The 27,728-nt window shown below is 55.8% G+C and overlaps 2 protein-coding genes across 5 annotated transcripts in view; one reads left to right on the top strand and one right to left on the bottom strand.

Moving 5' to 3' along the window:
* MGRN1 (mahogunin ring finger 1) overlaps nt 1-14,108 on the bottom strand; it is a 54,761-nt gene extending 40,653 nt beyond the window's left edge. For 2 of the 4 annotated variants that reach the window (XM_087449577.1, XM_004438104.3), the window contains exon 1: nt 13,898-14,108. In XM_087449577.1, the coding sequence (XP_087305703.1) occupies nt 13,898-13,985 (88 nt within the window). In that variant the 5' untranslated portion in view covers nt 13,986-14,108. The remainder of the gene's footprint in view (nt 1-13,897) is intronic. The other 2 variants (XM_087449578.1, XM_004438105.3) reach the window with 1 other exon arrangement.
* Nucleotides 14,109-19,786: 5,678 nt separating this feature from the next.
* Nucleotides 19,787-25,001, top strand: UBALD1 (UBA like domain containing 1). Its single transcript, XM_004438108.3, has 3 exons — nt 19,787-19,972; nt 23,487-23,549; nt 23,911-25,001. Exons 1-3 carry the CDS (start codon nt 19,853-19,855, stop codon nt 24,262-24,264), a joined length of 537 nt encoding a protein of 178 aa, XP_004438165.1. The 5' UTR covers nt 19,787-19,852; the 3' UTR covers nt 24,265-25,001.
* The last annotated feature ends 2,727 nt before the right edge of the window (nt 25,002-27,728 follow it).

Raw genomic sequence — 27,728 nt, 5'->3', positions numbered from 1 at the left:
GCTTGTGTATGCAAATGTCTGTATGTGGGTATGGTATGTGTGTGTTATGCATATATGTGCGCATCTGTGTGTGCGCGCACACTTGAGGACCAAGAGCAGGCAGAGGTATGAAAAGGGAGGGAAGGAAAAGAGAAAGAAAAGGCGACTGAGGGGGAGAAAGAAAAAGGAAGACTCAAAGATGAAAAGAGAACCGAAACCTCCCTCCCAATCCCCCACACACCCCGCCCCCGGTTCTTCTCCCCTCTCCCATGGTGCCCCGGCCCGGTTTTCCCACAGAACCTATCAAGAGGGGACAAATCCTGCCCCTACTTTCCATGTGGGAAACTGAGCTCAGAGTCACGCAGCTGGTGACGGCGGAGCCCATGGTGTGTCTCAACCCCAGGCGGGGCGCCCCCCTCCCGCAGCACAGGGCACGGTGGTTAAGGGTCAGCCGTGTCATTGCCGGTCACAAAGGGCGGCTGTTCACACACAATGAGCCACACGCGAAGGCATTCCTATCAAAAATCCTTTTGGAGGGCCTGCCAGAGGACACGGGGTCCCGATTTTGGCCTGGAAGCCCCAACTACAAGGCACCAAAACACTCCAGGACCCCACAGCCTCAGACCTCAGAGGGGCTGTGCTCAAACACTTTGGCTACAACAAATTCATGCCTCTGTCCCCTGTTTCTTGTCACCGGTCCAGGGGCACTCAAGCTCAGACGGTTCACCTCCTCTCTGCCCTAATTACGGACATCCAGGTGACATGGATGACAAACAGGTGAACAGCCACTGAAACCAAGATGGAGAGTGCCCTTCCTGGGGGGCCTCGCAGCGTTCCCACACACGGCCCCACTTTCCTTTATACACGCCAGGTGCGGAAGGACATACATGTTCACCATCTTCTACAGATGAGGAAAATCAAAGCCCTGAGACCACCAGTGAAAGCCTGTTTCAGTGATGGCGGGGGAGGTGGGGAGGCGCCATCCCTTCCTCATGGACCACAGAGTGAGCAAGCGGACTGTGGGGTTCCCTCTTGTTTCGTCTGTTCCACTTCCAAATGTCTGGTAGAACACGTGTGCAATGAGCATCATTTACAACCAAAAAGTGGAAACGTTCTGAATTACTTAAATGATCTAACCCTGCTAAGGAGCAAGGCACCAGGACAGGCAAAGACCTCCAGGGGATCAGAGTAAAATGGGAAAACACAGGTCAGATGGAGAGCCCAGACGGATCCACTAAATGAAGGGCCTCCAAGGAGCCACACCAAACCTGCTGGGAATCTCCTGAGGAGACGGGGAGACGGGTGGGAAGAGTAAAACAGGGACCTCCACACTCTCCCCAAAAACCTCTGCTCTGAATCCCTCTACACACTCCAAGTTTTTAAAGCCCAAGTTTATCAAGAGACCAGAGTCTGGGACCCTGCTACAGACTGTTTGTGTCCCCGAGATGCACGTGTTGAAACCTCGCCCCTAATGTGATGGCATGTGGAGGTGGGGCCTTTGGGAGATGATCAGGTCACAAGGACAGAGCTCTGATGAGCGAGACTAGTGTCCTTATAAAAGAGATCTCAGGGCCAGCCCCGTGGCATAGCGGTTAAGTGTGCGCACTCCGCTGCTGGCGGCCCGGGTTCGGATCCCGGGTGCACACTGATGCATCGCTTGTCAGGCCATGCTGTGGGACGTCCCACATTAAAAGTGGAGGAAGAGGGCCGGCCCCATGGCGTAGCGGTTAAGTGCGCACGCTCCGCTGCTGGCGGCCCGGGTTCGGATCCCGGGTGCGCACCGATGCACTGCTTCTTCAGCCATGCTGAGGCCGCGTCCCACATACAGCAACTAGAAGGTTGTGCAGCTATGACATACAGCTATCTACTGGGGCCTCGAGGAAAAAAATAAATAAATAAAATTAAAAAAAAAAAAAAGAAGTGGAGGAAGATGGGCACAGATGTTAGCTCACAGCCAGTCTTCCTCAGCAAAAAGAGGAGGATTGGCATGGATGTTAGCTCAGGGCTGATCTTCCTCACAAAAAAAAAAAAAGAGAGAGAGAGACCCCAGAGAGACCCCTAACCCCTTCCACCAGGTGAGGACACAGTGAGAAGGTCCATCTGCGAACCAGCAAGCCAGCCCTCACCAGACACCAAATGTGCCGGCACCCTGATCTTGGACTTCCCAGCCCCCAGAACTGTGAGAAATTTCTGCTGTTCATAAGCTACCCAGTCTGTGGTATTCTGTTATAAAAGCCCAAAGGGACTAGACAGATCCACTGGGTCTGAGGTCCCAGGTCTGGATCCTGAGAAGCATTTGCCCCCAAACCCACCAACCTCTGGGACACCCACAACAGAAAGAAGCTGGGCAGGCGAGGTGCCACCCAGCATCACTGTGGGGACACCACCACCACTGCCATGGCCACGGCTGCATCAACTCCTGGCTTCACCCAAGAGCTGAATGAAGAGACATCATCAGAGGCAGAGGCCCCCTGGGGGAGGTCGGCAGCTCCTCAGACCAGGCTGCTGTTCTGGTGGTCCCCTGAAGGACCTCCTCACAGTCCTGGAGGAATCTGCTTAAAACAAAAATGGGACATCTGAACTCGACCCCTTAACCCCTTCCGTGCCCCCTCCAGCCCCCGGGGCCAGCACCTGATTCCTCGTCCCTGGAGCCTCCCTCACCTCCCACCTCGATTCTCGGTAGCACCCACCCTTCTTCCCAGCCCTTCCAGCACACCTGTGCCTTCCAGCCTCAACGCTTCTGCCCACGACGCCTTCACACCTCAACTGCCCTGGCTCACCCTGTGTATAGCTCAGAAAGGCCTTCCCTCTGCAGCCCCAACATGGGGACCGCGTATGGACTCACACACAGATGACCCTCATCTCTCTCTGACCTGGGGCAGGGCTGTGCAATGGGATGCCCGCATCCCCGGGAGCACCACAAGGCCCAAGAGCTGTCTGTCTGGGGAATGTGGGTTCCAAGTGCCTGACTCGGTGCCCTTTCCAGCACGGTTCTAGGTAACCCAGCCTCCCTCCCCACACTCCAGATGCCACACTTTGACCTAAGGGCCTGGCACCCGCTCACCACTCTGCAAACCAGTGATTCTGTTCTGCGCTGCCCACCTCGCCTCGCACCACCTTCCTGGCCATTTCCCAGGGTCCCGGAGCTCTCTCCATTCCCTCTGGCCCAACGGGCTGCTCCCGCCTGTGACTCCGAGGTCACACCTCCTATGACCTCCCTGCAAGCCTCCTATCCCAACTCGCTTGGCAGTGTGGGTCACTGGTTTTGGTCATAGGGTGGTGGGTTTACACTCTGTCCTCCCTCTGGCAAAACCAGGGGTCATACGTTTGTTCACCGTCCCATATCCCCAGTGACCACCACCTTGGCCTGCACACAGTAGGAGCTCTATAAAAATTCGCCAAATGAATGAAGGTGGACGACACTGTGAGTACTATTCGACAGTCAAGGAAACTGAGGCACAGAGCAGTCAAATAACCCGCTCAAGCCACACACCAGCAAGAGGTGGTGTCCTCACTGAAAACTTGTGCTGCCCCCAGAGCCTGCATTCTCAACGACGCCAGGCCAATGTGGTTTTTTTCCCCTCAACACCACCAAGCAATTCCCCAATTCTCAGCAGACACTGACCAGGTTGTCAGCCTACAGATTTAGCTCAATCCTGACACTATCTACCTGGAGACAGCGTTAGATCCCACGGCTTACTGGCTCAGTCCCACACGACTGGCCCTCCTCCCCTCCACTTCACATGCCAATCATAAGTCCAGGTTGTCACCTGTGCTTCTGGCTATAGATCAGAGGTTCCCACAACCCCCTCCTTGGGTTCGATTCATTTGCTTGAGCAGCTCACAGAACTCAGGAGAACAGTTTACTCACTAGATTACCAGTTTATTATAAAGGGATACGACTCAGGAACAGCCACATGGAAGAGATGCACAGGGCGAGGTATGTGGGAAGGGCCGCAGAGCTCCCATGCCCTCTCCAGGTAAGCCACTCTCCAGCCTCTGATGTGTTCTCTACTCTGAAGCTCTCAGAACCCCACCCTTTGGGTTTTGATAGAGTCCTAGGCAGGACTGACTAAATCGTTGGCCATTGGTGATCATCTCAATCTCCAGGCCTGCCCCCTCCCCAGAGGTTAGGGGGTGGGGCTGACAGCTTCAACCCTCTAATCAGACGGCTGGTTCCCCTGGCAACCAGCCTCCACCCTTAGGTGCTTTCCAAAAGTCATTCATTAACACAAATTCTGGTGTGACTAAAAGCGGTATATTACCAATATCAGAGACACCCAGTTCACTTTTATCACTTAGGAAATTCCAAGGGTTTTAGGAGCTCTGTGCCAAAAATGGGTAAAGACCAAATACCATATACCTCTTATTATAATTCACAACATCCCTGCCAGGTAAACCACGACCTTAACAAAGACACCCTGCGTGCCCCCCTCCTAAGAAACCCAACTGGGCCTGGAACCTGTGACACTGGGTGTGGATTTCGCTCAGCTGCCCCAGCCATCACTCCCACCGCTGTGGGGGGAGCGGGAAAGGCGAGGTCGTCTGTGATGGCCAGGAACAGCTCATTGATTCCACCAGCCGAAAATCTCTCTCATGCTACACCAGGACAGAAGTTCCCAATTACCAGCTTCCTGAAAGCTGCTGCGGTGCTTCCGCTACGTCCCAGCTGAGCCTGACCAACCTGAGACCAGAACATCACAGCCCCCGGAGACTGCAGATCTCGGGAAAGCATCTCCAGGCGGGCGAGAACACCCCGCCAGGTGGGAGGCCAGCCGCCCACAGCCTGTGAGCCTGTTCCCAAAGAGTCAGAGAGAAGAGACTGACCCCAGGGGGGTCCAACCGAGCTCTAATCACCCTGCTCATTGGTGTGCCCTGTGCTGAGGTCACATGAGCACCGAATAGCCTCTGCTCACCACACTCAGGCCCGGCAGCTCAGCGTGCCTAACCTCTCTGGGCCTGTGTCCCCGTCTGTAACATGGGAGGCCTCAGTGAAGAACACTGGCTGGAATCTTGATTTATCTGCATACTGGAGATGAGAGGACATCTCCGAATAAAAGGAGCTGATTATGCAAAGGAGCCTTGCACAGGTGAGAAGACACCTGACGAACATTTCTTTCCCAGCCTCCCTCCAGGGTGAAAGCAGGACCACAGCAGCACCACATTAAACAAAAGCTCTCAACCCCAGCACGGAGGGGAGGACCATGAGCTGAGAACAACTCTGACCGAGCAAAGATTCTGGGTCACTGAGTTCCCACTGAGTAAGTTTTCGTAGCCACCTTTTGGGGGGGTAGGGGTCCTCCCCAGCTTACACACTTCTCTGGAAACAGCCTCCACCACCCACAGGGGTGGACCCCAGCTGCCACCAGAGCACGCAGCCCCCACCCCCTGGACAGAGCTGGCTGGCCGAGGTGGACACCTGACGGTGCTGGGCCAATACTCAGACTTCTCCCCCATGGAACCGGACCGGGCACCACAGGGTGTGGTCCCTGAGCGCCTTTGGTGGGCAGCCATCGCTCCATGCATGTCACAGCAGCACAACACTGAGGCCAGTGTGGGTTCCCCTGTCCTGACAGCTTCCACCTCTTGGTTCCCTACCCTCGGGTTCCAGAAATGCACCCCATTTCTTGTCTTAGCTGGTTTCCATAAACACCACAGCAAAAGCCAATTTCCAAAGAATTCAAAATGTAATAAAAAGCTCTTAGGAAAGAACTCCTGCAAATTAGTGAGAAAAGAGAGACAACCCAATATAAAAAATACGCGTAACACCAACAGGCACCTCATAAAAAGAGGAAGAGAAATGAATGGCGATTTACACACGAAAAGCTGCCCAACCTCATTGGTCATCAGGCAAAAGTAAATTAAAACTACAACGAGATATCCATGGCTAAATTAAAAAAACATTTATTTAAATATTAACATGTATTAAACATTTATTAAAATAAAACACACACACCTGACACCACCCAGTGTTGGTGAGAACGCAGAGCGATCCAGCAAACCGTAAACCCTGCTGACGCTACACACGTGCACCCGACGGCCCCGGATCCCACTGCCAGGTACAGAAATGGACCCAAAGAGATGAAGTAATGAGGGGAGTCAAAATCACAGAGACAGAAAGTAGAATGGTGACTGCCGGGGAGGGGGAGGGGCGATGGGGAGTTGGTGTTAAAAGGTTGTGAGTTTCAGTTTCCCCAAGAGGAAAAGTTATGGGGATGGACAGTGGTGATGGTTGCACACCAATGTGAACGTACTTAATGCCACTGAACTGTACACCGAAAATGGTTAAGACAGTCACTGTTATGTGTATTTTACCATAATTTTTAAAAAGAGTGAAAAAAAAAAAGGACCCAAAGAAATCAGACTCATAGGCACCAAAGCCAGTCACAAGAGCATCTATGGTGGCATTATTCACGAGAGCCCAAAGCGGAAATTCCCCCAACGCCCCTCCACGTGAACCGACGACACACAGTGGCATCAACAGACACTGGAATACCACGTAGCAGAGAAGAAATCAACCACTGCCCCCTGAACACTGTCAGGGCCCCTCATCACTGAACGTGGAGGGAAGAGTGTCCAGTTCCATTTATATCAAGTTCAGAAACAGGCTGTCAACCCACAAAAACAGACACCAGTTTTAAGAGGCAAAGCGTTTATTTGGGATCAAAGAATTGCAATTCAGGGAGGAAATAGTCAGGTAGAAATCCAAACAGTGTCCTGATTACAGGAGAGGGGCTTAGGGTTTTTATTGGAAAAATGGAGGAGGAGGTGAGTCATATTAAGGAAGAGTTCACTGGTGCTAGATGAGGTCAGGCTAGGTTTGTACTTCACAGATTGGCCTGAGGTTCGGTCATCAGGCAAGAGGCTAGACTTGTGCTTCATCGACTGGTTAGCGATCCAGTCATCAGAAACGTCCAGATCCATCAGTTCTTACAGAGAGGAGATTCTTGTCCTTACTGACTTCTTGGAAGGCTGGAGGTTTGCTCCAGTTTGGAAGATAAAGAACACAAGACGTGCAAGGCAATTCCTCTGAAATGGCTGCTCCGGCTCTATTTTAATATGGCTCCACTCCTGTCATCTTTCACAAGGCAAAACACATCCAATGGAGTCAGGAGGCCGTTTCCCAGGGAGGGAGGCAGAGATGGGGAAGGGGCACCACGGGGCTTCTGGGACGGCTACCGTTCTATTTCTTCAACGTGATCATTCATCAAGCGGTACGCTTATGATGTGCACATTTTTTAAATGTGTTACACTTCAATTTTAAATATATCTGTGTGTATATACACACACATTTTTTAAAGCACTGAACTGAATACAATTCCTTCTTTTGATTCCCCCTGAAGGCACCCAGCAGTCGGTCATTCACGGAGATCACATGGGACAGGAGATCCGGGAAACAGAGAGCTGCATTATCAGAACAGCCAGAGCCAGCACAGTGGTCTCTCACCTCGGAAGGCTGGCTCTGCAGATGCCCAGCGCCCAGGACCAAGGGGGAAGGCCCAATTCGAGATGGAGCCAGATGAAAGGACTGAGAAAATGGAGTTCTTTCTACCTGGCCTTAGGCCTTCTTTCAGACACAGAGCTAGACAGACGTCCAATGTCAGTCATTTCACAAGCCTCTGGCTTCCTCACCTTCGTCTATGAGAAAGCAAGCCAACTAATTTCTTACTAGAGAGCAAATGACCGCTCTCCCACGCTGTTCCACCCATCGGCTTTTCTGCTAAGAGCAGAGGGGCGCCACTGCTCACTCACTCCTCCTCCGACACCATCCTGGGGAGATGGTCACCCCCGCTCAGGGCACAGGCCAGGGCTGAGCCTGGTTCCCCCCACCTCTGAGGAGGTGGGCAGCCACGGGGGCAGTTGGCAGAGCTGAACAATTTCACAGTTATTTACTAAGCCCCCAAGTCAGGTGCTGCAGGGGTGGTGTATGTGACACCATCGCCCTTCATTTTATGGGACAAGAAAGAAATGTGAGGCCAGATGCCTGTACATGACCACACGGGAAATGCCCAATGGAACATGGCCCCGTGCAAATGTTTGGCCCAGCAGCACTGGGTTTAGGAAGTGAGGCAGGCTAGCAGTGGTCTCTGCCCGCCGGGGTCATCCAGGAAGTCCAGGATGTTCACGAGGAAACTTGCGAGTCCACTGAAAAACACAACCTCGGCTGGGCCAGGGCCAGGGCTTGGTCCCTCCCTGCCCGCTCACATGGACTCTCAGAGTCAGAATGGCAAGAGGCCTGGGGATCCAGAAGTTAACACGGGTGCAGCTGGGGAAACGGGGGCCCAAGAGCAAGAAAACTGGCTCAAGGCCACAGTATGTTATTGGCAGAGCCGGGGCCAGACTCGGCCTCAGGACTCAGAATCCAGTGCTCCTCCCATCACACCACTACAGGCTGAGGGTAGAAAGGGACAAAGGACTGTGCGCGGCGGGTTTGTCTTCACAGTGCTAAACTGATCTTCGACTTCCCCGACCATGTTTGTGAAAGGGTGTGTCGTACACACTGTCGAGTCCACCCCAGCTGTGAGAAAGAAAACACACGCACACATGCACACGCTCCTTTTCTCCTGGGCAGCCAGGCCCTCAGCCCCATGGCGGCCTGTGGACAGCAGCAGTCACCACCCAGCCCAGGGTAAAGGGCCCACTGGCCACCAGACCAGACCCGCCCGAGCTCGGGCTTTCCTCAACTGGAATGCGGGCTGTGTGGGCTGCGGAGAGCGCAAGTTCCAAGGGCCGAGAGAGGTTTTATTACGTTTCAGCATGAATCATCCAGCAGGGGAATGTTCCACAGAGCCCAGGGAGGGCGAGGCGGGCAGGAGGCGACTTAGAGCCAGGTGATTTTCGAGTCATCAGAAAGGGACGGTTTCTCAACAATTCCCAGAAAACTATGAAAGGTCCCCAGAGTCATCGCGCCCTGACACACATGGAACTGAGTGACCGAAGCGGGGACCTCAGAGACGAACACACAGAGCTCCGGGCCCTCTCAAATCCTGACGACAGGTGACACTCCAACATCAAGGCCCCACGCACCTCAGCTCCCAGCGGCCACAGAGCCCCAGTGCCACCAGCAGGCCCCTAAAGCCATGCCCCCTCAGCTGCTGCTTCAGGAAACAGCTTCTCAGCCGCCCACCCCCCACGGCCAACTTAAAAGTTGTTTTGTTGCTGTTTTTACCCAAAATATAACAACGGAAGCCGGGAAAATACAGCTTATTTGTACAGCTCCTACAATGATAAAATCCAAACCAAGTTACCATGAGCAGAAGCACAAAACTAGTTCTGATGTGACTGGCACAGGTGACACTTGGGGAAGCTGAATCTGCTCACGGTGCCAGCGGTGACGGTGCAGGTCTTTGCACGGGGGGTGGGGGGAAATCCCTGTGTGCAGGTGGAGCCCCTTGGTCCTGACCTCCCCATCCCAATGCCACCGACGCGTGGGTCTCACACTCTTGGGACAGTGATGGCCCACAGACTCAGAATGCCCCCAGTGACAGAGGACACCCTCAGTGACAGAGAATGTTGTCCCTCGTCTAGAACACCTGCCTCGGTTCTTTCCTTCAGGAGCCAAGTAAATCAGAGTCGGCAAAGCCTTACTCTGGAAAGGGTAAACCCAACACAAGTGTGGAGCATGAGTCGCCAGCTGCGTTCACAGACATTTCTAGACTGCCATCAACACAAAAGCACCCGCAGCAAGTCTAGGACATCCATCACATGGCAGCAGACCCAGGAGTCCTCAGACCCCCGCCTGACACCCCATGGGATAAGAGGCAACCCAGTCTGAGCAGCTTGTACACTAGAGAGAGCAGGTCTGCTTTCTGCAGTAATGATGCTGCATAAGCATCTACTAAATGCCTACGGTGTGCCAGGCCCAGGTGCTGGGCGACAAAGGGCTCAGTTTGATTTCTAGTTCCTCCACCAGAGAGGACAAAAGTCTGGTGTCACAAGGACACGGCAAAGCTCCAATAAGATAATGGCGGTGAACATGCTCAGAAAGTACACGCACCTGATATGCAAAGGTTTAGGTCTCGGGCATAGTCCCCCTCCTGGGGCTGGTGGGTCACAGGGCCGATGGCCCCTCCTTCTGACACTTCTCTTGGGTGATCTGGTCCCAGCATGACCTCCCTCAACACCAGGGCAGGACGGCCGGCATCGCTCTGAGACACACAACAGTAACAAGAGCAGCAGGAGGAATAACCATAGCAGCAGCTGCCCAGGGCCAGGCCCCCTGAGTGGGCACCCACCGTGCTCTGGCTCTCTTCTGCGTGTGGGACACAGCCTTCTCTTTAAGAGCCCAGCTGGGGACCGGCCAGCTGTGTGACTGGGGCAAGGGACTGCAGGGCAAGGGAATGCAGAAATAAACCCTCACATTTATAGTCAACTGAGGTTTGACAAAGGTGCACAGGCGATTTGATGGGAAAAGCAGTTTTTTCAACAAATGGTGTTGAAATAAATAACAATCCATATGCAAAAAAAATGACCTTAGATCTTTACCTCAAACCATACATGAAAAGTTAACTCAAAATCGTTCACAGACCTAAATGTATGAGCTAAAATTATAAAACTTCTAGAAAAAACATAGGAGAAAATCTTTGTGACCTTGGGCTAGGCAAAGATCTCTTAGATATAACTCCAAAAACATTAACCATCAAAAGAAAAAACTGATAAATTGAACTTCACCAAAATTTAAAACTTTTGCTACTCAAAAGATACCATCAAGAAAATGAAAAGATAAGCCACAGACTGGGAGAAAATATTTGCAAATCATGGAACTGATAAAGGAGCTGTATCCAGAATACATAAAGAACTCTCACAACTCAATAAGATGACAGACAATCCAAGCTTTAAAAACCAAATAGAAGACAAACAGACATTTCTCACACACACACATGATATACAAATGGCTAATAAGCACATGAAAAGATGTTCAACATCATCAGTCATCAGGAAAATGCAAATCAAAACCACAGTGAGATACCACTTCACACCTACTAGCATGGCGATAATCAAAAAGACAGACAATAATAAATATTGGCAAAGATGTGGAGAAATCGGAACCCTCATACACTGCGGGTGGGAACAAATGTAAAACGAGGCAGCCACTATGGAAAACAGTCTGAAAGATCCTCAAAAGGTTAAACACAGAGTTACCACATGACCCAGCAGTTCCCCTCCTAGGTGTACACCCAAGAGAACTGAACAGGGCCACGTGAATGTTTGTAGCAGCATTATTCATAAGAGCCAAGAAGTGGACCCAAATGTTCCTTAACTGGTAAAGAGATAAACAAAATGTACTACATCCTTACGATAAAGTACAGACACGTGCTAAAACATGGATGAACCTCAAAAACACACTGAGTGAAAGAAGCCAGACACAAAAAGACTCCATGTTGTATGCTTCCATTTATATGAAACGTCCAGAAAGGGCAAATTTTAAAGACAGAAAGCAGATTAGTGATGGAGCAGGGGTAGGGACTGACTGCAAACAAGTACAAGGAAACTCGGGGGGATGATAGAAATGTCTAAAACTGTGCTGATGGCTGCACAATTCTACAAATTTACTAAAAATCACCAAATCATATGTTTACAATGGATAAGTTGTGTAGCACACAAATTATACCTCAATAAAGCTGTTAGGAATAAAATAAACAAGTACTGGGGCCGGTCCTGTGGTGTAGCGGTTACGTGCGCGCTCCGCTGCTGGCGGCCCGGGTTCGGATCCCGGGCGCACACGGATGTACCACTTCTCAGGCCATGCTATGGCGGCGTCCCATATAAAGAGGAGGAAGATGGGCACAGATGTTAGCCCAGGGCCAGTCTTCCTCAGCAAAAAGAGGAGGATTGGCATGGATGTTAGCTCAGGGCTGATCTTCCTCACAAAAAATAAATAAATAAATAAATAAAAATAAATAAGTAAATACGATGAAAACAAAGTAAATGTTATTAAATTTGAGCTAGGTACTGTTGCAGTGCATGTGGAAAGTTCTGACAGATCTTAAAAGTTCTCACCACAAAAAAAAAAAAAGGTAGCTGTGAGGTGATGAATGTGTTAACTAACCTTATTGTGGTAATCATTTCCCAATATATACATATATCAAATCATCATGCTGCACACCTTAAACTTCCACAATACTATGTGTCAACTACACCTCAATAAAGCTGGAAAAAAATTGGACAGCATTACAGGGGTGTTCAAAAAAACTGACACCCAACGATTCTCTCTCTTTGATATAATCAACAAAATTGACAGAGACATGGAAAGAGAACAACTTTCTCATAAAGTGATTGACCAGTCCATGGGGGCACCCCCTAAAATCCTCTCAGACCCCCTGCAGTGCCCAGTTCACCTTGCAGAAACATGCTGAAGTACTGCTAAGGTCCCTTCTGCCTCCAACTCACCATCCCTGAGCAAGGTGGCCAAGGGACGAGGACACAGAGAGGACAGCCTTTGGACTGGACAGGCCCAGGAGAGCACTGCTGTCACCTGCAGCAAAATCAAGGTGGCCCGTGGCATTCACCTGGGTGCCAGGCCCAATTCATTAGTCGTGGCTGACTGAGGTGTTTGTTAATGGATTCTGAAAGCAAGCCAAGGCTCAGTGGGAAAGAGTGTCCTGACTGATTAGCAAGGTAGCAAGGTAGCAAGGTCGGCCAGTCGGCATCCCCAAGAGCATGGTAGTCTCCACCTCCTTTGTTTCCTGTAGCCCCAGACACTCATCTTTCCTCTTCCAAAACCAGGGCAAAGCAGTTCCAAACTTGAGTGAACATCAGACTCACCTGGGGAATAGGTTTTAAATGGGGGTTCCTGGACCCCAGCAGGTCCGAGGCCAGGCCTGGGAAACGCATGTTTTACAAGCTTCCCCACAGATGGGAGCAGGTGGTCCTGGACCACACTCAGAGGAAACCTGGCCTAGTGGATGCTGGCAGGCCAACTGCAAGGCCTAGAAGACCAGAACATCAGAACAGATTCTTCAGAAGCCAGGATGAGAGAGGAGCCAAACTGAAATTCCCCCATGACGTCCAAAACCCTTGTCCTCTTCCCTCCTTTGCATAGAAAATGACCAGATGAGGCGATGGAGAGTGAGGAACAGGAGCTAAAGTTCTGGGTCAGGCCACACACATCATTAGAGGCAGCAGAACAGAGTGAGAACAACTCATCTGGGAGTCGGGGTCCTGGTCCCGGTCCCAAATGTGCTTCCACGCAGCTCTGAGACCTTGGGAAAGTCACTTCCTCCCCAGTGGCTCAGGTCTCCAAGCCACAAAAAAGGAGACCAGAAAACCTGGAAGGTCCCCTCCAACCATTCTCCTGTTCTCCAGCAAGGACTCCTAGCCTCTCTCCCACAGATTATAATCGCATCCTTGGGCCCAGTCGCACTCCTCCCACCACCCACCCATCATCCACACGCCAGGAGGTCACAGGAGCTAAGCCTCTGTCTAGATGGGATGGAGAGTGTCCAGAACCAGTGGCGGGGTCTTCACACCAAGCCACCAAAGAAAGCCAAAACTGGCGATGGTGTGACGTCAATCTTTTTGACAACGACCACTTTGTAAGCACAAGCCACGCGCCGGGCACATCCAACCCCTCGCCAGCGTCGTGGCTGGCACCTCACCCTGGCCCTAGGAGTTTCCTACTGAGAGTCTCCCCACTGCGCAGACGAGGGAGCTGAGGCGCGCAGGGGCGAAGTGACTGACCCAAGGTCAGTTAGCCGGGACGAGGCAGTCAGCCGAGGGCCCCACCTCCGCCCCGGGGTCCGGGTCGAGGGCGCGCGGAGCCCCAGGAAGAAAGGCGGCAGGGAGGGCCGCGGGCCGAGCAGAGGCCCCACGCCACCCTCCGCGGAGTGCCCGCGCGGGCGCGCCCTGTCCCCGCGCCCGCCGCCGGAGCCGCGTTCCGGCCCGCGCCTCGCCGTCCATGCCCGGGGCCGCCGCTCACCGGACTTCGGGGGGTAGCGATATGCCGAGTTCGCCTGGATGTCGATGTCCTCCACGCCCGCGATGCGGCGGCTCAGGATGGAGCCCATGGTTCGCGGCGTGCCGGGCCGGGGCCAGGGAGGTGGGCGGCGGCGGCGTCCTCACGCGGACATGGCTCGGACCAGGCCGCACGGACGATGGCCCACGGCCGCGGGCGCCTCGGCCTCGGAGCCCCCACCCGTTCTGCCCCTGGCCCGACGCCACGGCGGCCCTCCGCCCCCCGCTCCCGAGGCACCTTGGGAAATGGAGTCCCCTCGCCGCCGAGGGCGCCCGGCTGAGGCGCGGGAAGCCCGCCTAGAAACAACATTTCCCAGGATGCTCCTCGCCCGGGCCCTCTGAAGGTGTTGGCAAGCGCTCCGGGACAAACCAAACGGACCTGAATCCAGAGGGGAGGAACCATCAACCGCACCGCAAATTGTCCTTCCCTCGGCATTCCAAACACCGCACTAACATCGTAACTCTTTAGCCTCCTAACAGCTTGTTCATACATAGACCTTTTTAGGAACCCAACGCCTTCCATTTACCCCCCTCTCTGAAATATCTCCCTGAGCCACCGTGTTGCTCCCCACTTCCCAGGGTTTATCTCCTGCCTCGGCCAGCAGAGGGCACACCTTTACCTGCCACCCAGAAAGAGCCGGGTTGGCATCCAAGCTTACCTGGAGAAGCACATTTTTTTAGCCTTTTCTGGAACTCAAGGCATCTCTTAGGCTCCACGTCCAGTACAATTACTTTGAAGGCATAATTTTACAGCCCCCTCTCCACATACACACACACAGAGGCAGTAGGCCTCTCCCCATTTTACAGTCAGGGAAACAGAGACACAAAGAAGTGAGGGCCGCATATAAGATGCTAAAGGCAGAGTCAGGATTAAAGCCTCGCAGGTTGCAATGTACTTTCCTGGCTTTTGACTCACACAAAACTCTGTAAGCAGGCCAAGTGGGGATCTGTTTTTACCTACTTTTCAGTTGAGAAACTGGCTTTCAGTGAAGAAAGTGACTTCTCGAGTCAACCCTGCTGTATCAAGAATGCAGCTAGAGAGGGCAGCGGCTGGCTAGGAGTCTCAAATGGTAAATTTACCACAGTCCATGTTAAAATGAGTCCCACACCTTTCCAGGGGCTATTGTCAGGGGACCTGGGAAGCCCAAACTAAAAAAGAGGTGAAGGACTTGGGTGATTATGACGGAGAGTCCTGGTCTTGGAGGAGCATGATTAAATCTCTGCCCCACAACCAAAATCCTCTTTTACTGAGCACCTACTACGTTAGGTTCTATTTTCATTCCCAATTTACAGAAGAGGATAGTGAGGCTGGGAGAGGTGAAGTGCTCCACTCAGGTTGCATAGTAGGTAAGTGTTAATGAAGCTGGAATTTGAACCAGGCCACTCCTTTTACCAACACACTCCCCTGCCACCCCAGAGACAGGAATTCTCCAATGTGCCAGATTTCATGTCCCTTGCCCCCAGATGGGCCTGAAGACAGCCCCACCCCGTGTGATCTTTCTTTCCTTACTTTAAATTTCTTTCTGTTAAATCACCTAACGTATGTATAGATACACACATACATAAACCAACACTGCATTCAATTTACTGGCTTCCCTGTTTGGGGGAGGGAGGCAGAGTCCTGAGGCCCCTGATGTTCCCACTGAAAAATAACCCTAAGAGCCTGTCCTCCCTATGGACCCTGGGCCAGGGCAGTTGTTTCCACAGGCTGGATATTTGATTAATTAAACATTCCTCTTAATAGGGCTTTGGACTTGGGGTGTATTTTTCTGTGCTTATCCACGCCCTATCTGGAGAAAGGGAGACAGGCTCTTTCTAATTTGGTACTAGTTCTGCTACCAACATCTTGGCTGATTCATTTATTTATTCAGCAAATGTTTATCATGCAGCTACTATGTGACAGGCAATGAGCCAGGCAACAGGGATCAAATGGTGGAACACTAGACCTGGAGCATGCAGGCTAGTGAGGAAAGACACTAAAGAGGTGAACAAGCGTATAAAAACAAAATGTGGTGGGTGCTCTGGGGGAATGGATTGAGGTGTAATGAAATAATAGGAGAGACCTCCTATTGATAGAGAAGTCAGGAAAGGCTTCTCTGAGGAGATGACATTTAAGCCAGGACTTGAAATAGAAGAGCCAACCAGGCAAACTCTGAGGGAGTAAGCCAGTCCCTCATGATGTGCAAAGGCCCAGAGGTGGCAAAGAGATGAGTATGATCCAGGAGCTCAAAGGCCAGTTTGGCTGGAATCAAGTAAGGGGAAGAGTAGAGGAACAGAGGTCAAAAGTGGCCAGATCTCAAGGCCCATCAGTCAGCCAGCACTGGGTGCTTTGAAACATAAAGGAAGACCCTGGGCACTGGCTTCCTGGTGTGAGTCCCTTGAGTCTAGACTTCTCCTCCTGAGGGGGCGGGCTCCTCACCTATTCATTCTTAAATATAATTTTATTTATTTCTTTCTTTTTCCCCAAAGCCCCAGTAGATAGTTGTATGTCGTAGTTGCACATCCTTCTAGTTGCTGTATGTGGGACTCGGCCTCAGTATGGCCCGAGAAGCGGTGCGTCGGTGCGCCCCCGGGATCCGAACCTGGGCCGCCAGCAGCGGAGCACGCGCACTTAACCGCTAAGCCACAGGGCCGGCCCCCTCACCTATTCATTCTTATGCTCCCAGAGCTGAGCGCCCAGTGGCTGTCTGACAAACACTCACACCCATGGAGTGATGAAAGGGGGCGGGGAGAAGGTGGCCAGTGGGTGCTGGAAAGGCCAGGGCCCTGGGCCCTCCATTGACTGGCTATGCCAACTTTGGCAAAGCCCTCTACCTCCCTGGACCCCAGGTAAGATGAGGGCATTGCCTTTCAGAAATGCCTTTTATCCCCCTTCCCCCCATCTACTGGCCCCAGCTGTCAGGCCCCATCCAAGCCTGCTAAGAAATCCAAAGTCCACTCTCTAGCCAGGCTGATCCTGCCTGAAAACAAGGTTGTTTTTCCCTTCCCTGCAGCCCTTGGGGAAAACAAGGCTGATGGGGGGCCACAGGGGCCAGAAAAGTGACCTTCACTCCTGCCAGCCCCATCTGCCCCACCCCAGCCAGCTGGCTGGCCTAGAAGAGCTCCTTCTGGGCTGGGCAAGCCCAGGCAGGTACCTGAGAGGTGCCTGGAAGAGGGTGGGGGAAGGGGTGAAGGTACTTCCTGCCTCCCTGAGCAAGAAAAGCCCCTAGTGGGCCCTGCCAGGACAGCGCCCACTCTCCCTTGCCAGAAACACACCCTGCTGGCCCACTGGGTGCCTGCTCTTCTCCACTGGCTCTGAACACCTGCAAGAGTGTAAGGTCCAATTCCAGCCTCAGTTTCCTTATCTGTAAAATGGGGATTGGGCCCCCTAGAGTGGTCCAGATGGAGGCAAAGAGGCAAGGGCAAGAAATGGTGCCCTGAGTGCCAGGCCCATGCTGAGCACCTCCCAGCCATTAATCCTCCACAGCAGTCCTGGGAGAGCTCCTCGCTCTTACCTTGTTCTACAAACGAGGAAACAAGCTCAGAGCCGGAAAGTACCTGCCAGCCACCAGAGTCATTAGGTGTGGGAGTCACGACTGACAGCCAGGCTCCAGAACCTGCTCACCTTCCACCATGCCCTGTTGCTGTCCCAGTGGTAACAGCGATAGTGGTCCATACTCAGAGGTGCCTACCCCGGGCCGAGCACTTTGCCCACATTAATTCATGCTTGTGATGCTTTGGGCAGGTGAGGGGCCCTTCTTAGTAAGAGCAGAAATCTCCTAGCACCATCCAGGTTTGCAAAAAGTGGTGGATCCTGAGTGATCCTCACGCAGCAGAAGAGGCCAAAACCTTATTTCCCAAGTGGACAGGCAACTTCTGCAAGGGCTGAGGTGCCCACCTGGAAGGGGACACTGGGAGTCCTCTCTCTGTCAAAGGGCCAAGCTCCCAACTCTAGCCCTCAGGGGCCACTAAGCAGTCTCACTGTGCCAAGCTTCCCTCCCAGAAGCTATCCTGGTGACTCAGCCTCCACCCAACCCCGACATCTTGCGACCTTTCAGACTTTGTCGACCAGTCCCCCACATCCTCTTTCCACTAACCCAAGCCAGAATCCCTGGAAGGGTTGAGGGACCCAGGAAGGGCTCCCCAGAGAACATTGAAGGCCCTCCCCCAGCCCCCAGTGTGGGACACTTCCGTCCATTCAGTCCAATTCTGCAGGCGAGGCGCTCGGCAGGCGCGGACTCCCTTGGAACCAGACACACCTAGAACACGGCCTGATCCGAAAAGGACCCCTCCGCCACCATCTAGTCTCCACACTGCGGCAGCCACAGTAATCCTAATGCGGACAACGGATCAAATCTGTTAAAACCCCTCAACGGCCTTTAACCCACCACCTCCAGGGCCTGTGCCTGCTTCCCGAGTGCACGCTCCACACTTGCAATCTTATATCTGTCCTTGGGATTTGTGACACACACCCCCACCCCAGCCCCGCCACCAGCCGACAGGTCTCGGGTTTGCTCTCGTCCAGGTCAGAGCCAGGCACGGAGTGAGGGGACAATGAACAGTCACTCAACGAATGAAACTCGGGCCCAGACAGCGCAAGGAACCGGGACAAGGTCATTCAGAGCGGGGTTGACTGAGCCAAAACTCGGCCCGGTTCCCGACCCCGGCGCCCCGATTCCGGTTCTGAGTCTCTCCTACCCGCGACGTCAACCGGAAGCGGCGCGTGCGGGACTGTAAACACAGCCCGCAACGCCCCACCCCCTTGCTCTCCAGCCCCGCCCCCGCCCGCCACGTGACGCGCCCCCGCCCGCCTCGACCCAGTGCCCGCCCCCGCCGCCGCTTCATTGGGCGACCAGCTTTGTTTACCTTATATGGCCAGGTCCTAACACTCTGCGGCCGTCCATTGGCCGAGGTGCGGCCTCACTCACTTGACGTCATTTGAGACCGAACGATGCAAATAAACCGGGGCATTCTGGGAATAGGAGTTCAGGGCTGCCCCGGAACTGGCTCCGCGCGGTCCTGGCGCCCGCCTTCCCAAAGCCGAGATTTCCGGCAAAGCGTGCGGGATTTTGCGTGGGAAAGTGGGAGCACCACGGGGAAGGGACCCTGACGCGCCAGAACCTGCCGGCCTCGTCTGCCTGTCCCGGGCGCCATCCCTTCCCCAGACCTTCCTCGGGCCTACTGTGCGCCTGGCCGAGAGCCAGTCGAGGTGGAGGTGGTAACACTTGCATCACGAGTGGGCGAAGTGAGCTTGTGCTCGAGGCGTTGGGGAGACCGGAAGGCTTCCTGGAGGCGGTGACATTGAGCGGTGACATTGAGCAGAATCCTAAAGGGCAGATTCATTCATTCATTCACTGAGCGAGTATTTATTGGTGCCTACTGTGTGCCAGGCTTTCAAGGCCTTGCGTCCTAGTGCTTCCGATTTGTGCCAAAACTCCTAGGGCCCCTCTCCAAGGGTGCACCCACTCAACACAGAGGGATGCCTACCACACCGGGGTTCGAGGTCCCGGGGTCTCGGCAAAGACCCCTGTAGCCGGAGTTTGCGCCCATGTAGTCTGTGGCCCCCGCCTGCTGACCCTCATCAGTGCCAGGCAGGGGCGCAGGTGCCCCCAGAGCCGCGGGAGCGACCAGGACGTCCCCAGCTCTCGTCTCGGGCCTGGGCACGTGCGGCCTGGCTCCGCACACAGTGGGCCTCACGCTTCAGACACGCCCTCTCCCCAGCCCTGCCGGCCGACAGCTCGCCCGCTCGGCCCGACGCGGCGGAAGTGGCGGGACTACAACTCCCAGGGTGCCGCGCGGCCGCGCGAGGCGAGGCTCGGTGAGTCAGAGCCGCACAGTAAATATTTGTATTAGCCGGAGCCGGCTCGCTAATGGTGGACGCGTGAGGCGGAGGAGCACGGCGGGCGGGCGGGCGGCCGGGGGGCAGCGCGGCGGCGGCGCCATGTCCGTGAACATGGACGAGCTCAAGCACCAGGTCATGATCAACCAGTTCGTGCTGACGGCGGGCTGCGCGGCCGACCAGGCGAAGCAGCTGCTGCAGGCGGCCCACTGGCAGTTCGAGGTGCGCGGCCGGGCCGGGCTGGGCCGGGCTGGGCCGGGGGGGCCGGCGCGGGGGTCCGTCCCGCGTGGCCGCGCGTGCCGGCTGGTGTGGACACGTGCCGGTGCGCGCTCCGCCGGAGCCAGGTCGGGCCCGCGCACTCGGCCGGGTGTCCCGGCGGCCGCGCGCCCCCGCGTCCGGGCTCCGGCGCGCACACGCGGCGTGCGGGTCGGGCCCGGCGGCGCGGCCGCGTCTACGGGGCCCCCGGAAACGCTGCCCGCGTGGGATGGGCAGGAGGGGCGACCGGTCCCTGCCCTCTCGATTCCCCGCTCCCTGAGTCCCCGAGCGGTCGGGATGCGGCCGCCCCCCCCTTTTGTTCGGGTAACGGCCAGGGCGGGGTGGCGCAGCGGCCCGGACGGACAGTCGGGCGGCCGGAAGGAGGACGCCCCAGGCCTGGGCCGAGCTGGGCCTGCGCCGTCCCCACCTAGGGTGCCGCAGGGTTGGGATGAGGGGTCCCGGGGCCCGAGGGCGCAGCCGCCGCGAGCGTGTGGATCTGAGGGTCTGCGTGCCGGTGTGTTCACGTACATGTGCATTTGTATTTACGTACGCGCCGCGCTACGTGTGGGCATGTTGGCGTGTGTGTCAACACGCAGTGCACCCGGGCCGCGGGTGCGGCGTGTGTGTGTTCCGAGTACACACACGTCGCCGTTCTGCAGATGGTGCCCACGAGTTTACACAGACGAGTGTAACGGTGGTGTGTTGGAGCCCCACACTACAGCTCCGGCTGTGCATCTGTGTACTCCGCTCCAGAGCCGTGTCCGGGTTCCCTCCTCGTGCTGGCAGGGGACTTTTCCCGCACGGTGCACGAAGTGGTGTACACGGTTCAGTAGCTTTCAGCCAGCTGGGCAGGAGGTGGGGCTGCCCCAGTCTGGCCCCCACTCTCCAGGCCTCCCTGACCCGTAGAGCTCTAGTACCCACGGCTTGTGCTGCCAAGAGGCCACCTGGCTTCCCTAACTCAACTGGCCCCGTAAATAACTCAGGCTGGTATCCAGGGATGAGGCCAGAGCTCCTTGAGCCCCACCCCTCACAGGTGTAAGGTCACAGCCCCAGCTGGTCTGTAGTGTCTTTGCGCAGCGGGGGCCCAGAAGCTGGGTTTACCGGTGGGGAGCCATCCCAGGGAAAGTGTTTGTGCCTGCAGGAGGTACCGGGAGCCAGGGCACTCTGGGGCTCAGCTTCCTGGGGGGTGGGATGGAGATCGCCAGTTGGGACAGCCTGGAGGAGGCAGTGGCCTGTCCACTCAGAGGAATCCTTGTATTCTTTTCTACCAGAGATCTTAGCGGAGACCAGCGGCCCTGTGTGGTCCTCCCACCTCAAGATGGGAGGCTGCTCTGTCTCTCTGGGCAGTCCCTTTCTCCTCTGGCCTCAGTTTCCTCCTCTGTACCTTGGGGGTGTGAGTGGACCTCTAAGGAGTGAATGGCCAGCTCCAGCCCCGCCATCCCCCAGGCTGGCAGCCCCACCCTGCAGGAAGCTCCCTAATCAGCCAGTTTGTCTCAAGGGCTGGATGTGGCAAAACTTGCAAAACCACATTCATGGCAGTTTGCTTGAGTCCCACATCTGCAGACATGGCCTCCCTGCCTGGGGCCGGGCAGGCAGGTGTCTGGTGGGAAGCGGCACTCTCAGCCCAGCCCACAGAGCCTGGCACCAGCCAGGCCATCGCTCAGGTAGCACAGGTTGGTGTCCTTGGTCCCAGGAACTGAAAATGTAGAGTTGAGGTTTGACATGCCTGGGGAAAAACTCTGTCCCCAGGAGGGGCAGGAACAGCCTGCAGACTTGGGGGCTCTGGTGGCCCCCGGGGTGGGAATCCTGTGCCCTGGGCTCCCTGAGTCTCAGTTTTGCCATCTGTAAAATGGAGGATACTAGGGAGGCTCACTTAAGGTGAAAATGGGTTATGAACCCCGAAACCTTAGGTCCCTGCGTGGGAGAGAGTGAGGGGTTCATGGAACCCTGTTGTCCATGCCCTCCCCCGCTGGCTGGCAGCATACAAGGGCTGAGGACTAACCCAGCCAAAGGCCCTGTTTTGGGGTCATATTCTCTGTGATTCAGGTGTTAATGGGGACGGAAGGCTGCAGGGGGAGTGGACCTGTGTGCTTTAAAGGGTGGGGCTTTAAGACTGCAGGAGAAGGGCAGGCTCTTCTCACTGGACTCCTCACTCAAGGTGGCCTTTGGAGCTGCTGTTGGGGAAGGAATGGTTTGGGTGTGTCCCTTGGGGCCCCTGGGGGGAATCATGAGGAGGTGCTTAGAGACCAGCACTCCGTTTCCCCCCCCAGCTCCCAGATCCCTCTCTGGGGACACTGGCGTAGGACTTCTCCAGCAGGAAATTCCCAGAATAATTCATTTGAATTTAGTTTAATAAAATAACAAAGCCCCCGGGGCAAGCCCTGGGAGCCAGGCAGGGTTTCTGGGTGTGTTGGGGATGGGGGAGGGGATCAGGCAGCTCAGCGCAGGGCTGTGGTGGTGGGGGAGCCTAAGGGGGTGGCGATGGAGGACAGAGCAGCCGGGGCAGCTGGGGCTGGGCCTGGGACTTGGCAGGGCCTGGTGGACCCTTCACACACTTGACAGGCTCCCTCACTCAGCACTTTCGCAAGAGCAGCCGGTTCTCTTATTTTCCTTGATGCCGCTCCTGCAGGGCCAGAGCCAGGACATACCACATGCCAGCCCCTCCCTGGAGCCCCCTCCCCCAGTCTCCCAGGACCTCGAATGAACTGGTCTTGGCCCCTTCCCATTCTCCTCCTGATAGTCATGGGTGCAAACCCCACCTCTGTCATCCTCTTGCTCCACCATCTTGAGAACATTCCATGGGAGTCTCAGGTGAGCTGGGCAGTGAGTGCAAAACCCAGGCCATTCTACTTAATTCCGGCTTTCCCAGCTGGAATGTGGATCGTAGGAGGTCACTGCAGGGAGGGGAAACTGGAAGGCACCTACTCCAGTCTTCTTGTGGTGCAGATGGAGAAACTGAGGCCCAGACCAGGGTAGGGTCCCTTAGTCAGCCAAGGAGAGGGGCAGGCAGATCACAGATCTGACACCTGGGGGCCTTTGCCATCCCCTGGCTCATAGATGGGGAAACTGAGGCTCAGAGAGGAGTGGAGACTTGCCACCCATGGAGTTGGTGACATTTGGGCTAGAATCTTCTAAACCAAAAGCTGAAGTCTTTTGGAGGCCTTTTCCTGTGAGATGGGCGAGGGTACTGCCTGCTCCCCCATCATGGTGACAACACCAGGTATGTGTGAGCCGGGGACATCTGGCAGCCAGGTGGCAGGCAGCATCATGAGGGTCTTCACCACTCACCATATTTGCCCGGGGGGTCCACAGCACCTCCTTGAGTGATGGCAAGGGTCAAGTGACAGGCACGCTGCCCTGACTTGCCTCTCCCACTCGGTAGCAAGGCCCGGGGCCACACCAGGCCCCAGAGAGCCTGGGAGGCAGGGCAGCTGCAAGCCACAGGGGTCCTGAGGGTAAGCATGGGCCTTTCTTCCCGCAGACGGCCCTCAGCGCCTTTTTCCAGGAGACCAACATCCCATACAGCCACCACCACCACCAGATGGTAAGTATCCCCTGCAGTGCCAGGGGCAGCCGGATGGGGGCTCCCGGTTCAGGGCAGAGGAAGCAGCCCTGGCGGAGGAAGCTGCAGTGGCTTTCAGCTGTGGAGGGGCCTCTGGCTCACGCTGGGATGGGACCTCCTTGGAGGCAGCCAGTGGGTGTGGCGGGCCAGCCCATCTCGGGCACCATGCCTTTCCTCTGTGAGCCCCTGGCTGGTGGACCATCTTGTGGGGTCAGGGTGCATCTGGGGAAGGAGCACAAAAGCTCCCGATAGTGGCGGGGCACAGGTCTCCTAGGAGGCAGTGGAGGCTGGGGGCCCTCCCTGAAAGGGGTGCTCACCCCCACCTCTGTTCTTCCCCCTGCAGATGTGCACTCCCGCCAACACCCCCGCCACGCCCCCCAACTTCCCCGACGCCCTCACCATGTTCTCCCGTCTCAAGGCCTCCGAGAGCTTCCACGGTGGCGGCAGCGGCAGCCCGATGGCCGCCACGGCCACGTCGCCCCCACTGCACTTCCCCCACGCCGCCACCGGCAGCTTTGCGTCGCCCAGCTGGCCAACCGCGGCCTCGCCCCCAGGGGGGCCACAGCACCACCAGCCACAGCAGCCACCCCTGTGGACTCCGGCACCCCCTTCCCCGGTGTCAGACTGGCCGCCCCTGGCCCCCCAACAGGCCACCTCAGAACCCAGGGCCCACCCCGCCATGGAGGCCGAGAGATAAGGGAGGCCCCTCCCCCCTCCCGGAGGCCAGGACCCCGTGGGGCGGGGGAGAGGATGTCTCCGCAGGCCCCCTTCACCCTCCTCTGTCTGCACCCCCGATCCCCGGAACCCTGGAGGGGAGAGACCGGACCCTCGTGCCAGCACACAGGCTGCCCGTGCGCGTACACAGAAGCGCAGGCACGCAGCACCCAGCTTGCATGGATTTGGTTGAGTCGTCTGGGTGCTGGTGGACAGAACTTCAGAGACCAAGCAGCTTTCCCCAGAGGACTCACCTGCCCCACCCCACCCAGGGGGCTGCGGAGAATCGCCACCGCTGCGGAGACTCGGCTGGCTCCTGCCTTGGAGCTCCTTGGGGGCCAGCAGGCCTAGATCCCCACCCTCGGGAATGCAGAGCCTTCTCCGCATGTGTGCGTGTAGCTGTGTCTGTATTTATATGTATGTCGCTCTTCAAGAAGCAACCTAGTTTATGGGCAGCTGGACTTTGCATGTTAGAGTGAGCCCCCAGCCCCTTGCCCGCCACCCCTCTCCCCAGGGCCCTGCCCTCTCCCCTACCCCTCGCCAGCCAGCCTTGCTGTTCCCTGCAGAGATGAGAATTGTGGGAAACTCCAGGACTCTTCCAACCCATCCCCCAGCGCTTGCCTGCTGGGGCTGCCTGCATGCCTCCCCCAGAGCCCGGGGCTACCCCATACCCATTTCCTTTCCCCTTTGAACAAAGGAGAAGAAAGAGTTCCAAACCACCACCAGGCTCTCTGGTCTTGCCTCGTATCCTAAGCTTTGCTGCCAGCTGGCTCCATGTGGAAGGGAAGGGCACCAATGGAGCCCAGGACAGAGGGCCACCCCCATCCCCCATGCTGCCCGGCTCCACACTGCTCCTGTCTGTCGCTGTCTTCAACCACAACATGCTCTGGAATCTTCCTGCCCACCCGAGGCTTTTCCCATGAAGTTAGTTTCTGGCCTGTGTTCCCAGAATCACAGCCTCCACCTGCCCACCCTTCCCCCTGCCCGGCTGGATGAATCCGATCTCCAGGGCTAACAGCTGCCTTCCGGGTCTGCCTGGGTTTCACATAAGGACCTTTCTTCCTGTCTCAGGGCCCCAGTGGCTGACAGCGGGCTGGACCCTCCCAGCCCAACCTCCAGCAAACATGCCGGGTGGGGCAGTGCCCTCCCCTGGGGAGGTGCAGGCCACAGCACCTGTAGTTAGATAGCAGGCTTCGGTGCAGAGCCTGTGGGGGCTAGCAACAGGGATAGCAGGAGGCCAGGGCAGAGTCCAGCCTGCGGCTTAAGCCTTTAGTCACTAAGGAGACTGGCCACCCAGGGGCAATAGACTGGACCCCGGGCTCTCCTGAGCAGGGCTGGGGCAAACACCTGCTCTAGCCCCAAGGGAGAAGCCAGGGGCGCCCCCTTGGCCCCTGGGCTGCCCACGCTGGGGGGAGGGGTCCCTGGGGCAGCTTTGGGAGAAGGCAGCCTCGGCCCTGCGCCCATTGTGAGGGGCCTTGACGGCGCAGGGGGAGGCCAGGGCCTCTGTAGCGACCCTCGGGCTCCGCCTGCAGCTGCTCACCGGCAGACCTCACTCGATAACCTGGCAGCGCACCCACCCAGTGCCCAGCCCTCTGCGGATGGCACTTGGGTTGGAGAGTTTCTTCTATTTGGAAGGTCTCTTGCTTGACTGGCATCTCAGCACTTGCCATCCACAGTCCTGCTCTTGCTCCCAGGGATGGCGTTGTGCTTTCTTACAAGGATGCCCCGGTGTTGCAGTGCCCTACCCAGCTTCATCTCCCTGTTGGAACCTGGACAGGCTCTGTTGACGAGGCCCTCCTGGAACAACTGTTTACTCTCTGGTTGTCACTGAAGACTGACCACTGGGCCCCTGCTCAAGCTGTTGCTTATGTCCCAGACACATGTCCTCACCTTGAAACCCACCCTTCTGATGGTCTCTTGGAGTCCAGAGGGGGTGAGGCTCTGCCTGGGGCGCATGTGGGGAGGGGAGGGAGGGAAGGGGCAGGATAAGGGTGAGGATATCTCCGGCCTCCGGAATCTTCACTGCAGCTTCTCCATTCTTTTGGGTGGAAGAAAATGCTCAGGAAACCCACACCGCCCTTCAAGCGGTAGGAAAAATGCTTTGCAGAGCCAAGTGTTTCTGGGTTATCTGCTGTGTGGGGATGAGTGTGCCTGAGCTCTCCCAGTGGGCAGATTACTGAGGTGGCCACACGTGTCAGAGACATCATCTACAATTTGCACTCCTGGAGGCAACGGGAAGGTCGACCCCGGGCAGGCCCCTGGGTGGCCTGTAAATGAACCATACCCTTGCTACTCAAAGTGTGGTCCCCAGACCAGCAGCAGCATCCAGGAGCTTGTCAGAGATACAGGACCTCAGGCCACAGTTTGAGAAATGTCTCTACACGGCATCTTTACCAAGTGCTGACCCGTTAGACAAGAAGCCCGTTTCTTTTCTGGGGGTCACCGTGGGCTGAGCCTGGACATCTCAGGAGGTCACATTAGGCTGGAAAGGGCTTGAGCTTCCTGTAGACCCAGGTTTTCCAACCTGAGCACTGGACACCTGGGGCTGGGTCATTCTCTGCTGTGGGGGTATCCTGTGCACTGTGGGATGTTGACCAGTGTCTCTGGGCCCTACCCACTAGATGTCAGGTGTACCCCCAGTTGTGACAACAACACATGTCTATAGACATGGCGAAACGTCCCTGCTTTAGACCCAGGATTCCCACAACTGGCTGCACAGCAGAGCCTCCTGGGAGCTCAGTAAAAAGACATGCAGACCACAGACCCCTGGGCCCCAGGGCATGGGATCTCTGGGGAGAGGCCCTGAAAGCATGATTTTAAATGTTCCCCAGGTATTGATGATCGACTTGTAAATAAACTAAAACCTACTCACAAATGATACACTTTAAAAGAGTGAACTTGGGGCTGGCCCAGATGGCATAGTGGTTAAGTTTGTGCACTCCACTTCAGTGGCCCAGGGTTTGGCACAGACCTACACACCGCTTATCAAGCCATGCTGTGGCGGGTGTCCCACATATAAAGTAGAGGAAGATGGGCATGGATGTTAGCCCAGGGCCAATCTTCCTCAGCAGAAAGAGGAGCACTGGCAACAGATGTTAGCTCAGGGCTAATCTTCCCCACCAAAAACAAACAAAAAAGGTGAACTTTATAGAATGTCAATTATATGTCAAAGCTGGTATTAAAAGTGAAAAAGCTCCCAGGTGATTCTGACACCATCACCTAGCACATGCCCCTCGCAACAACTGGGGACCCCCAAACTTGTGGACCCTAATGGTCCCCTGGGTGTTTGAAGCTACTGTTCTAGAGGAGGGCCCAGGAATCTGATTTTTAATAAGTTCCCCCCGGCAAGGTGGGAACCTGGAGCAGGAGGGGCAGAGGGCAGGGCTGGAGCTGGGCCTGTGGACTCGGGTACTTTGCAGCAACGCACTGGCCCTGCCAGGTGTGCTG

This window comes from Ceratotherium simum, chromosome 26 (assembly GCF_057802395.1).
Source record: "Ceratotherium simum simum isolate JZ-2026a chromosome 26, ASM5780239v1, whole genome shotgun sequence".
NCBI lineage: Eukaryota > Metazoa > Chordata > Mammalia > Perissodactyla > Rhinocerotidae > Ceratotherium > Ceratotherium simum.
Note: the sequence above shows the minus strand (reverse complement) of the source record. Positions and strands in the feature narration are given on the sequence as shown.